Here is a 12496-nt window from a genome sequence, read left to right on the forward strand (position 1 = left end):
TTCTTCAACACTTTTTTAAAGTTGCTACAAATAACTACTTTGACCTTGACCTGTGGGGAAAAATGATCCATTGGTGAGAAGAAGAAGTTTCTCATCCTTCCATTTCAATTCTTTATGTTTTCTGCAATTATTATTACTGACAACTCATTAATACAAACTTGAAGTTTCCATTTAGATTTTTATTTATTAAGGTTCCTTAGCACTCTCTCCTATTTTTTCTTTTTCTCGTGAAAAATTTATGTGTAAGGAAAAGGGCAGAAGGAAAGAAAGCACCAAAAGAGTGGAAGATGGGACACAACTGACGTGGGAACACCCATTGGAAGCACAACACATCATGCTTTCTTTTTCCACTCCTCACATCAAAATTCTTTGCTTCAACAAGCACATAAAACTCACCAAACCCTTTTCCATTTTCAAACAAAATTATTATTTCTCCCCTTATTTCTCTTCAGCAAATTCAACAGAATAATTGAACTGCATAACTTTATTTAAGGTTGACATAGGGAAAAAAACAAGCTGCTTTTCCAGGAGAACAAACTTGAATTGCCATGCACTAACCATCAACCACACAATGAAACCAAGCTAGGGAATATATATTTATCAGTCATTAAAAATCTCCATTTTCCTTCCCTTCTATAGGTAAAATAAAATAACTCTTTTATCGAGCGCGCATCACTAAGACAAAAGTAATACTTTTTAATGAAAGAACATACTTAAAAACGTATCAGGATGACCGTCATAATTCGATCGTGACTTAACTTACTTGATCTCTAAGACAGTTAAAGTCATTTATAACTATTGTTTCACTAGAAATGTTACATTATAATTTCGTTCACCTTATCTTTGTCACGAGATAATTGTACGAACCCCAATATCTTTTACTAGAAATATAAAACAATGTTTTTGTTACAGGGATTAAATGTCTGTCACAAAATCTTTTATAGTGAAGTTTTGAGATATTATGAGAATTGTAGTGAATTTGATTGTTTGAGAAGGAAGAGGCATATGCAGTAGGGTCAGAAGAGAAGAAGGCAGCATGTGTGTGTCCCTTATTCTGTTCTCTTCTTCTCTCCATGGAAGCAGTCATTATCAGTTTCAAATCCCAAGCCAATGGAATTTACTGCAGCAAAGGGAAAAATTTCACTACCACCACAAGAAGAAGAGCACACATGGAATCCCAATGACCACCCACCTGAACTGAAATTGGTACACTCTGGTGAAATCTCAAACATAACAGATCTCTAGATATTGTTCTGCATGTACGGAAAGAATAATCAAATCTCAATCGTTGAATATCCAAAAACAAGCAAATTTTAAAGGCAGAAAGAGGTGGTAGGTCCTATAGGAAAGAAGCACTAACTTTCATTGTTCATGCATATCTTGATTAAGCCCTGCAAGACTTTGTCTGGAATATCTTGTTCACTGGCCTACATTGGCTCATGTTTAGGAGTGTCATTTGTTTTTATTATGCAACTTTGTGGTCCCCACTCCCTATCCTTTCCCACATTACAGTGAAACTACATGTATACAAAATACATTAAATTAAAGTATATGTTCACAAATACAAAAAATATTCATATTATATCATCCCCTCTTCCCCCTTCTCTCTCTCTCAAAATCATTCAAGCACTCACACATATACAGACACATTGCAGTTCCAGCTTTTCCCTTGCTTCCCTCTCTCACAGCCTGTCAAGCCTAATTATTAACCCCATCATTCTTCTTTTAAAATTTCAACTTCTTTCTTTCTTTCTTCTCTCCAACTAAAGGCTTCAAATTCAACATCCAAACAGATTTTGGTGTTACCATCAACTTTCTCCAAATTCCATAGGTGCTGTTCTCCACTTGGATTCACCCTTCCTTTGATTTTTTTTCCCTTCAACCATGACTCAAGGAGAACCATGACAGAATTTGCCTCTTGTTGTGTTAGTACTGGTTTAATTAGTAGTAAGACTAACCTATGGGAAAAAATGCTGGCATGAGGGAGGAAGATGCTCAATGAAATTCATCACAGAAAGCTGCAATTTTGGTACTACTCACAACAGGTGATCTTTTACATCAACTTTAAACAGATATCAACCACTTGTGGTGTAATAAGTCTTTTTTTTTTTGTACTTTTTTCCTTTGGTTTGGAGTCTCAGTCTCCAAAGAAATAAGGTGAGAGAGAAGGTGTTGCAGTTCTCAGATTTAATGCTTCTTGAGTGTTTCATCAACTGAGATGGTTGCAGACAATTTCTGATTGCTTTGATTGCTCTTAAAGTTTTGTTCATGTCCATCCATGGTGACCATGCATGTGATTTTTTTTTTTTTGTCACCTGTTCATGTCTTGACATTTAAACTCCTTGTGTTTGTGTGAATGGGGTGTTCTTTTGATTTTCTTGAACTCTTTTCCGAGTCTCTATTTGAGCTTCTTTAGATATAAAAGTTTGGTTGTTGTCTTTTTGGCTTTATTTTCCTTTCCTTTTCATCGAGCATAGCTTTATAAGGAACAATTTGAAATCAACACTTTTCTGTGCCTAATTTCTAAGAATAGTAAATCAAGATCAACGATATGGGCCTGGTCTCAGTGGTAGTAGTGATGCTTTCATCCCAAACACAGACCCACCTAAATGCCTACATCAGATGTTCATTATTTCATACTTCTTCTGCATAATGGCAATGTTTGTTGACACTTTTGAACCTTGCTACGCAAATTCTCTGTCCCCTCTGTACTTTTGGCTAGGAAAGTTGCCCCTGTTTCGACAAATTTATTCAGACATCAAAGTAGTACCTTTGCAAGATATGGCTCTATATCTTTGCACCTAAAAAGGAGGCAGCAGAAACTTGCAATTTAATGTTTGCACATGATACCAAGCTTTATTACGACTACTTCTTTGGAATTTCGATTTTCCATATGTGAATTCCTTAGTTTCTTCAATTAGTCTTTGATGTTTCTTGAGATTATTAACTACCACTAGAAGCAGGAAGAGATATAGCATGTTTCATTCATTATTGTTAAGGATAAGCATGATAGAAGGCAATTTTCCAATTGTTGATGCCATTACTCAGTACTCACCAGGCACAGAAGTTTTGGTGACAAAAATCTTAAAAAAGTATCATTTTTTTACAGGCATGGGAACTAAAATTGAATATTCGAGAAATCTTCTAGCATCCTCAGTAGACAGCAACAACTTCATTGTGGGTGGTGTGGATGTCTGGGAGCACTATCAGAACAAAGGAGTGACCAACAACCATTTCAGTCTTGGCATTAATAAATTGCAAGATCCCATGGATAGGATGCTTGACAGAAACAACATAGAGTCCATCAAAAAGACCATGCAGATGCATGAGGACATCTTCAAACAGCAGGTATCACATCCATGTTGTGATCTTCATCTTCTCATCTTAACATCACAAAAAATTCAGGTTGTCATTCAATTTGTAGCAGAAATGTTACACATACAGCATGAAGAAAATGTCATAGGGTGATAAAAAACACTTGCTTTGGTTCTAAATTCATGTTCATTCCTGATTGAATGTGTCAGAACAACACACTAATGTCACACATTGTTTTTCACTATTTTATGGAATAAGGTGACATTTTCTTCAGTTAAAATGTTGTAGAGAAAGTTCTCAAACCAAATACTCCAAGGCCCCAACACAACGGAAACCAAAGTACATATCCCTCTTTTCTTTCACCCCGATTAAAAAGTGGCATGTGAAGGGGAACAAGAACTTTCAAGTGTGTTACTTTTTTAACCGTGTGTTACTACTTTTTGATTGGGGGGTGTGAAATGGGGAAGAGGAGGGACATGTGATTTCAATCCAACTGAATGAGAGACTTTAACCTTTTATTAATCTTTGGACTTAAGAGAGCACTGTAGAAAAAAAATTGGTAGTAATGTGCAATCATTATTCTTTTGACCGTGGCCATGCTGATGTCAAAATCAATGTAAGATGTCTTGCATTCTGTGACATCTGTACTGTATCCATGGCCAGATTTTAATTATTCCCCAAGTCCTAATAATTGTATGTTGTTCACAATTCCTAACAGACACCATATGTAACATTATTTTGTCAAAAATTTGTTGAAATCTCTCTCACATCTCAAGGATATTCTCAAGGGACAATATGGCATGCTGAGATTTGAAGGAAATACTAGTTGGCAAATAATGATGAGTGTTTGGAATTTGCAGGTAAGAGAACTACACAGGGTATACAGTGTGCAAAAGATGCTGATGGATGACCTAAGAAAGGAAACAAAACAAAAGAAGTTTTGGAGTCCAATGAATGGCATAGACATGAGTCATTCTCATTTCCTTCAGCAACAGCAGAAGCAGCAGCAGCAAAGTGCTACAGCACTGATTTCTTATGGAGCTGATTTCCATGTCCAAAGTTTGAGAGAGGAGCTATGCTCAAAGGAGAGGAGTGGAAGCTGTTCTGGGGAGAGCATGAAGAGGCAAAGGGGTTTTTTTGACCTTCAAAGGCCTGGTGAGAGAGACATTTTTGGAGGGTGTGAAGAGAATGAAGCAGGACCTAGCTCCTACACTGCACTTGAGAGGTGCAAAATAAGCAACAAAGGGTGTGATGAAGAGATGGAAGTGGATTTGACTTTAAGCATAGGAGGAAGCCAAGTTAAGAATAATAATAGTAATAATAATAACAATAATAACAGTAACAACAACAGTAAGAAACCTTATCTGCTTCCATTAGGGTGCTCAGACTCACCCAACGGGAAAACTAGAGAGCTAAATTCTTCTGTCTCTTTCCAATCAGATAGGGTGGGAGATTGCAGTGACCCCACCACACCCATGAGCAGCTCAAGTGTGACATTTGATCAAGAGAGAAAGGGGCCACATTGGCTTTCTCAAGGTTTAAAGCTTAAATAGGAGAGTTTAACCTCTTTGAATATTGTATCATGGATCCTTCATCTCAACTCTACATGGACCACTGAATTTTTATGGTTCATGTGTTCAGATTCCTAGATTAGTTTTTTCTTTTACTTTATTCCAATAAATGGATAACTTATATACTCCCACTTCTGAGAGTCCCTTTCTGTAAATAGGTAGAGTGAGTTTGATGTGCTTCTTCATTTACTTTCTTGTCCAACATATTATTTTCAAACCTATCTTGTAAAGGCATAACCTAGTACTACTTGCCACTACATGGGAATTTAAGCATACAAGGAATGCCAATTGTCAAAACACTACATCAAATCAAAATGGTTAAGGTTCTTCTTGGCCCAAATTCCTGTTTCTGAAAATGATGTTATTCTGAACCTTGTTCTGGAATGAAAACAAAAGAAAATGCACCACCACCTTATAAGAGCATCACATGCATGGCAAGTTGCAACATGTCAAAAATGTTTATCAACATCACACCTCACTTTTCCACAGGAGCTATACAAGATTGACTTAGTGGTAAAAATTGAATGGTACAAATTGAAAGGAAAGATGAGAGAGACCGCAAGTTCAACTACTTCACTATTTGAGAGTTATAAGATTGATCTGAAGGGTTTAAAAAGAACTCTCAGAGAGATTATCGATTCAATTCCACCACTGACAAAATACTAACAAGTAACATTTCATCACAAAATCAGTCTTCCAGCATCATGTAGTATGTTCTCCTCTTAAAATCACAAAAATCTTGACACTTAAACATTTGTAGTTGTGTGAAAAAAAACCAAGTGATATCTGTCAGAAGTGTAAATAGTAGAGCAGTACTGAAAATTTGGTTCCAGATTGTGTCCCTTGCCGAAAGAAAAGTTGTCACAACATTCACTATTGTGTGCCCAGAAGTTGTTTCTTTTATGTGGTAATGGGGTTGTTACTGATTCATGTGTACACTATGAGTGCAAGTTGTTTGAGATGAATATAAAACTCCATATAGTCCTTTCTGAGCAAAAGATTCAGAAGACTTGCAAATTGATGGGACCTCATCACACACAAGATAATGTTAGGCAATTTCTTGTCTGCTACACTTTGGACTCGTGTGCTTCCTTCATAAGCCTAACTACACGACAACACCCAAATACTAGTGTGTCTCCAACAATTTTTTAGCCAATCTTCTTTATCGAATTCTTGTCATTTTTTTTTTCCATATAAAAAATTTCTTCTAAAGTGGGGTTGTTGTTCTTAAAGTGAGTGTGTACGGATGCATACCTTTTAATTTTCAATACATTGAAATGATAATGAATGAGCTCAATCATAAATCACCTTTACTTGCTAGCTTCGATGTGCCTCGTGCTTTTTCCATCTTAAAATATTGGTTGATGATGTTATATATAGGGTTAATATTGTATGAATATTAATTTATTTACTTATTGGTTTCTTTAATTACCAAGTGTTTATCATATGAAACATAAAACCTTACAAATCTAAGATGTTTTTTGTTTTGATAACCTGCCAAAAATCATCTTAAATACTAGAATTTAAAAGAAATTATTACAAGAGTTAAAACAGTTTTACTATATTTGATCATTTATTATTAAATCAAAGCATGATAAATATTTACTTGTTAGTAAATTTTAAAGTTTAATTAATCGAATGGTACTCACTTTTGTTTAGATGTGTCAGTTTGGTACTCGCTTTTAAAAATTTATCAATTGAGTCTCAACTTTTAAAAAGATGCCTCAATTATGTCATTTTCAGCAACGATTTTAATAATTTTTGTCTGAAAGGGACCTGATTGAAACACTACTTCAAGACAAGAGTTGGGATTCGATTGACACATTTTTAAACACAGATATCAAACTGACACATTTAAACAAAAGTGGGTATCATCCGACTAATTAAACCTAAATTTTAATTAATTTTTTTAGTTTAAGTGAGAAGTAAATGTTTTATTACCCAGAAGATAGCTAGAGAATCTATTTCAATTGTTAAATCATGAATCAGTTATTATATATATATATATATATATATATATATATATATATATATGATTCGTCAACAAAATCAATGAAAATCTTAAGAAACCAAAAACATTTCTCAAATAATGATTAAGGAAATAGTAAACTTCTACAATACCATAATGTCGTCATGACCCAAAAATTCATAAGTGAAATAATCATTCTGTGTTCCAACTAAATGGTTGTTCATTCTGAGTGTCCTACCTCATATTGTTTGTGGACGTAGAATAATAGTTGGGTTGACATGTAACATGTTGTCATCAATAGTAGAATATTTTCCTTGTAAATATTTTTTTTTCTTAATTAAATTTAAGGTTCACAAAATGGTTTAGTATGATCTACCAAATAACTTTGAAAATTGATTTATAAATAATAATGATTTGATTTAAAAACTTCAAAAAAAATTATAGTAATTTCTATTTTAATTTAATAAATCAAATTTACTTGCCAAATCTCATAAAGTCTTTTGTTCGTATACTTAATTATATCTTTAAATGAGATAATCTTCTTTAACTTATTTCCATTAAGTGATAGTATCTCTGGTTTCACTCTTTTGACAATGGGTGAAAGAAAAAAAAAAATCGAACTATATTTTTTATTCATATATAAGTTAAGCAATTTTTGCATAAGACAAGTGTTATTAAGGTAGGAATAGTCAATTCGGTTGGATGGATTTAGTTATAAGGGTCATTTCAGGACTTGTAATTGTATTTGGTTAATCAGTTTATAATTATTCTATTTCTTTATTTATTGTGATTAAGGTGATCGTACTTAGTGTAGTTATATATATAGGTGATTTGGAGGATGTGAATTATTGTAGATTTTTCTTTTATATTTGCTATATTTCAAATTCAGAAATTGATGTGTATGATTGAAAATAAATTTAAAAAGTATATATGTAATGTTGTTTCTAGTATTTTGGTGTTGAATTTGTTTAATATTCACAGTAGAAAGAATAAGGTGGTTTCATTTAAGAAAATTATCTTTTTTAAATATTCACAGTAGGAAGAGTAAAATGGTTTAATTTAAAGAAATTATCTAGCAAGTTCTATCTACTAATTAGCTTAAAGTGAATATTGATAGTGTAGTTTTAGATTGTCTTCATTTGATTACATGTGCTAGTATTTTTAGAGGACACAAAATAATAAGTTGGTAGTTTTTCAGCTTTTTTAGGAATGCAAACTTTTATTTATGTTGAATTTATGTGGTTTATTTATGTTTTAGAGCATGTCAAGAGGATGGATTTTTGACTACTTTGGATGGAAAGTGACTCCACTTTGATTTGTTAAGGTTTTGTGAATCAACAAATAATACTTTAAGCTCTTAAAGGGAGATGACACAAGTTTTTGTCTTTCCTTCTGACATGTAATTCAAGGTTTCTCATGTTTTTCGTGTTTAGTCTTATAAATTAGTTAATTTAACTTTTCACAATCATATTTTAATAATGTTTTATAACATATAATTAATAGATTTTATTGTGTCAAAAATGAGATGTCAAATTTCATAAATTTCATAATGATGCATAACATGAATTTACATGAAACTAAAATAATCAATTAAAAAAAATTGATAAGATTCCCAAAATATGTTACCATAAACGGATAATTTGCTTATGCCTTTTTATTTTGGAGTAATAATTTTTTTTGTCTCTTTTCTTTTATTAATAAGAACATTTTGCTTTAATTCCCAAGTAAGCTTAAAAGGAAGGAAGAACTTCTATTATTAATTCAACTAGGAATTACCAAAATATACAAAATATAAATTCATATGTGAAAAAAAAATAAAGAGATAAATGATGAACTCAACAAAAACTTTATTTAATGTTCGAATATGAAAAAAAGTAAACAATTATATCTTCCATAAAATTAAAATTTAATTTTCAAAACTAATTTAACACTAAATCATAGGATATCTTATCATTAAATTATACTAAGCAAGAATCAACACTTACTTTTTATATTTAGAGGCTATACATCAAGACATTTACCCTAAAGAAAGTGAATAATGTTACTCACTAGTACTTTCACATATTGCTTCATATTTTTTTCAATTCTTACTCTCACTTTTCTTAATCATCTTACAAACATTTTTCTACAAAGCATACCATGATTTCACTTTCTCAGTTCACCCTGAAACAATCAAGCCTTATTTCCCCTTGTCTTCCTGTCATAACACCTATTCTTCCCATCTTAGTGATAGCTTCAACAAAAGCATTGTTAAAAGCTAGTTGACTTGATGCAAATAAGTTGACTGTGCCCTTTGATCTTTCATCTGTAGCCAGAACCTGATCAGAAGTGAATAGACCCTTTCCTTGCTGAAGATTCTTGAAGTATTGGTTATCAAACTTTTGGGGTGTGACAGGGTCCATGTTTATGGCAATTCTAGAATCCACTCTCAGAGGGCATGCCTCTCTAAGTTGGAAGGCATATTGTAAGTTTAGTGTTGGGTCAATTGGTTCTCTGGGGCTGAAATTGTAGATCCGTTTTGAGAAGTGACCACAATGAGAGAATCCAATTGTATGTGCACCTGACACAAACAAACAACACATCATTTTCAAGCTTCTTAGACAGAAAAATGATAATTCATCACTGAATATGTGTATAAAAGTCTATCCAATGGTATCAGAAACATCCGAAATCTATTCTAACGAGATTTGTTGTTTATTAGACCTATCGTGTCACCCTTTATCTGACCATCTATTAATATTTAGTCTCACACGCAAGATATAAGTCTCAACATGAGAAAATGTCTTGAAGACTCACGTCGACTAAAAATAAAACGAATTTACAGTATATAAATAAGTTCAAACCTCATATTATAAGTCAGTTTTGTAGGATTGAGTTAAACTTAAAGTCCACCTCTTAAAAACAGAACCTTATGAATGTGTTGAAGTTACCTGATAAGGCAATCATATCAGTTTGGGTGAGGCCATTAGAGGCAAACATGGAATTTAGCTGATCTAAATTGAAATGAGGATGAGGAAGACGACGTTGAACACTGGCAATAGTGGATATTCTCCCATCACGCCTTCCCAATTCAACTCTATAAAACGGTCCCCCAGCCTAAAGGATTGTAAGATAGTGTGATGAGAAGTTAGCACAGTTGAAAATGTTTGGCATGAAGAGGTAGAACATAGAAAGAAACAGAAGAATTTGATGTGTAACTTGAAAGTAGAAAAGTAATGTGAAAATTATATACCAAATTTATGACATCTCTGGTAGCCAGAGCAAGTATATCAGCACAAGAGACTCTGTTTCTGCACTGAGGGACACTATCAACAGCTGCCTTGGCTTTAGCCACAGTGTCAAAACCATCCCCAGCTAAAGAAATGTCATCAGGGTGATCTTTCTCTGCCTTGTTATTTGGAGATGCAAGCAAAATGGAACCATCACAACCCTGTGCAGGAATGAAGCTGAAAATCATTGAACAATGAATGAATATGATAAATGCACTTGCTATATAAACTGCTCTTGCATTTTTCATGTTTAATCTAACTCAACTTTCTAAAGCATCTTGTCAAATAAGATTTGTACTTGTTCACTGTAATTTAGTTATGTTTTTAAGAGTCAATATCAAATTTTCTACTCACTCTCTCATATCTAAAGTCAATGCAAAAAGGAGCATATAAGATGTTATTTGAACTCAAAAAGCAATACTATAGTTAATGTGATGAGCTAATATCATAATGCTAGCCACACTTTTTTGGAACACTCTAAGTATAGTAAGGCTGATATATTAAGAACCAAACCACCAATTTTGATGGATCCTATTCCTAAACATTGTTGGGTTTTGCGAGAAAGGATCACGAAAGAGATACAACACATATAACACATCAACCTAGATCACACGAAAGATTGATACCGCTCTCTACCCAAAACCTTAAGACAGTGAGTTTATGAGTTTTCACCTTTATATGATGCTTAACTTTCTTATTTCTGTCTAAAATAAGACTTAAACTCACACTTGAATTTTCAACAAACGTAACCACCAAACTAAAGTCATTTCCAACAAATTTCAGTTTAATGACAAAAAGTGTTAGAGAATATGAAAGAGAAGTGTGTGTGTAGCAATGTTACACACCCTCACAAAGCAATCATGGAAGAAGAGTCTGAGAGTAGCAGGGGCAGTGACAAAGGTCTGGTGAAACTTCAACTCCACAGCAGAACGAACCAACTGTTCCACATTGGGGCATGTCTTTCTGTAGAAATCAGGAGTAAGTTGAGCTAAGCTTGTTTCTGCACAAATTATGAGAACCAACAAGGATGAAAATATCACAACCCCCATCACTAGTTCTTCACTTCTGTTTACTTTTTGCTGCTATCAATTGATTCTTATGCTGCACATTGTAATATATATCTTATATATATATATATATATATATATATATATATATATATATATATATATATATATCACATGTTAATGATAAAAAAAAATGGGATGAAATTGAAAAGGATTGGAAATTGGAGAATGAGGGATACGAAGAACTAAAGTCAGTTTCATGGACAGTCTGGCCATATACTTCACATGCAATAGCGAAAAATGGGTGGAAAGAAGTGTAATTGAAGCTAAGATGACTTAAAATACTTAAGAATATCCAAACTTTCACTCTTGTAAGTACCCATTGATCATAACTGGTAGTAAAAAAAAAAGGGAAGCTTTCATGTAATTAGTATCACATGGGACTTATTTTGTACATGCTAGAAATCAACAGTCATAAGGCACTCTGAAGAGGATCAAATTCTAGGTCATAGACTCAAATGTCTCTATTTGCATGTGAAATTGAACAGAAATTGGGTTGAAGTTGTGTTGAGTTATCCATTTATTTAACTGCTATGGTGGTCTACTTGTGCTATTATATAGTATTATTACTTTTTAATCCTAACGAGAAATGAAGAGACAAAAAATTGATTGCCATAATCGTAGCACAGACGTGGACTTGATAGAAAACTTTATGAAGAAGCATGCAATGGCTTAGAACACAATGCATGCGTAAATTCTGAAGTTTTCTCATCTCCTTTCATGTGTATCATATTATCATTACATTTTTCAAGCTAGAAGCAACGAATCAATCCATGTCCTAGATTAATGAGCTAAATATGTCTGCTTCAAACATCACCACAAGTTGAATGTGACCTATTCATAGATTAATCAATTTTTAATGTTTGGGATGACTTGATTTCCCAAAAATAAGGGTTTAGTTTAATTTGAATAGTTAGTTATAAGTGTAGACTACTATATTGTAGATCATAATATGAAGTTAATGAGTCCGCAAGCAAGCATTTTCTAGATGGAATGGCATTTGAGAATAATTTACAGATATGTTTGAATCAAATTCAAACTGAAAAACAAATAGGACAAAAATATGGCTCAATAAGGCATTATAATAATATGATGATGAAGAACTACGCTAACCATTCTTTTTTCAAATGGGGGTGCCATATGACAACAGATTAATAACTAATATGCTGATTCCATAAAAAGTCGGCTCTTATCAAAACTCATCGGTTAATTCAAATTTGGGTGCAAAATCTATTTGAATTGCTATTTGTTTTAATTTCTTATTTATTATAAATTTAATTTAACCATTTTAAAAATAAATGAAGA

At 33.0% G+C, this 12496-nt stretch overlaps 2 protein-coding genes across 2 annotated transcripts; one reads left to right on the top strand and one right to left on the bottom strand.

Annotated features, from left to right (window-relative positions):
* The first annotated feature begins 1596 nt into the window (after positions 1-1596).
* LOC114164197 (probable basic-leucine zipper transcription factor K) lies at positions 1597-5226 on the top strand. Its single transcript, XM_028048767.1, has 3 exons — positions 1597-2045; positions 3110-3348; positions 4176-5226. Exons 2-3 carry the CDS (start codon positions 3112-3114, stop codon positions 4866-4868), a joined length of 930 nt encoding a protein of 309 aa, XP_027904568.1. The 5' UTR covers positions 1597-2045; positions 3110-3111; the 3' UTR covers positions 4869-5226.
* A 3716-nt stretch (positions 5227-8942) lies between these two features.
* On the bottom strand, positions 8943-11222 carry LOC114164186 (peroxidase 16-like). Its single transcript, XM_028048752.1, has 4 exons — positions 10970-11222; positions 10088-10285; positions 9786-9951; positions 8943-9415 (listed from the first exon to the last, which is right to left on the bottom strand). The coding sequence occupies exons 1-4, from the start codon at positions 11171-11173 to the stop codon at positions 9009-9011; spliced, it is 975 nt and encodes a 324-aa protein (XP_027904553.1). The 5' UTR covers positions 11174-11222; the 3' UTR covers positions 8943-9008.
* Between the last annotated feature and the right edge of the window lie 1274 nt (positions 11223-12496).

This window comes from Vigna unguiculata, chromosome 9, assembly GCF_004118075.2.
Source record: "Vigna unguiculata cultivar IT97K-499-35 chromosome 9, ASM411807v1, whole genome shotgun sequence".
Taxonomy (NCBI): Eukaryota; Viridiplantae; Streptophyta; class Magnoliopsida; order Fabales; family Fabaceae; genus Vigna; species Vigna unguiculata.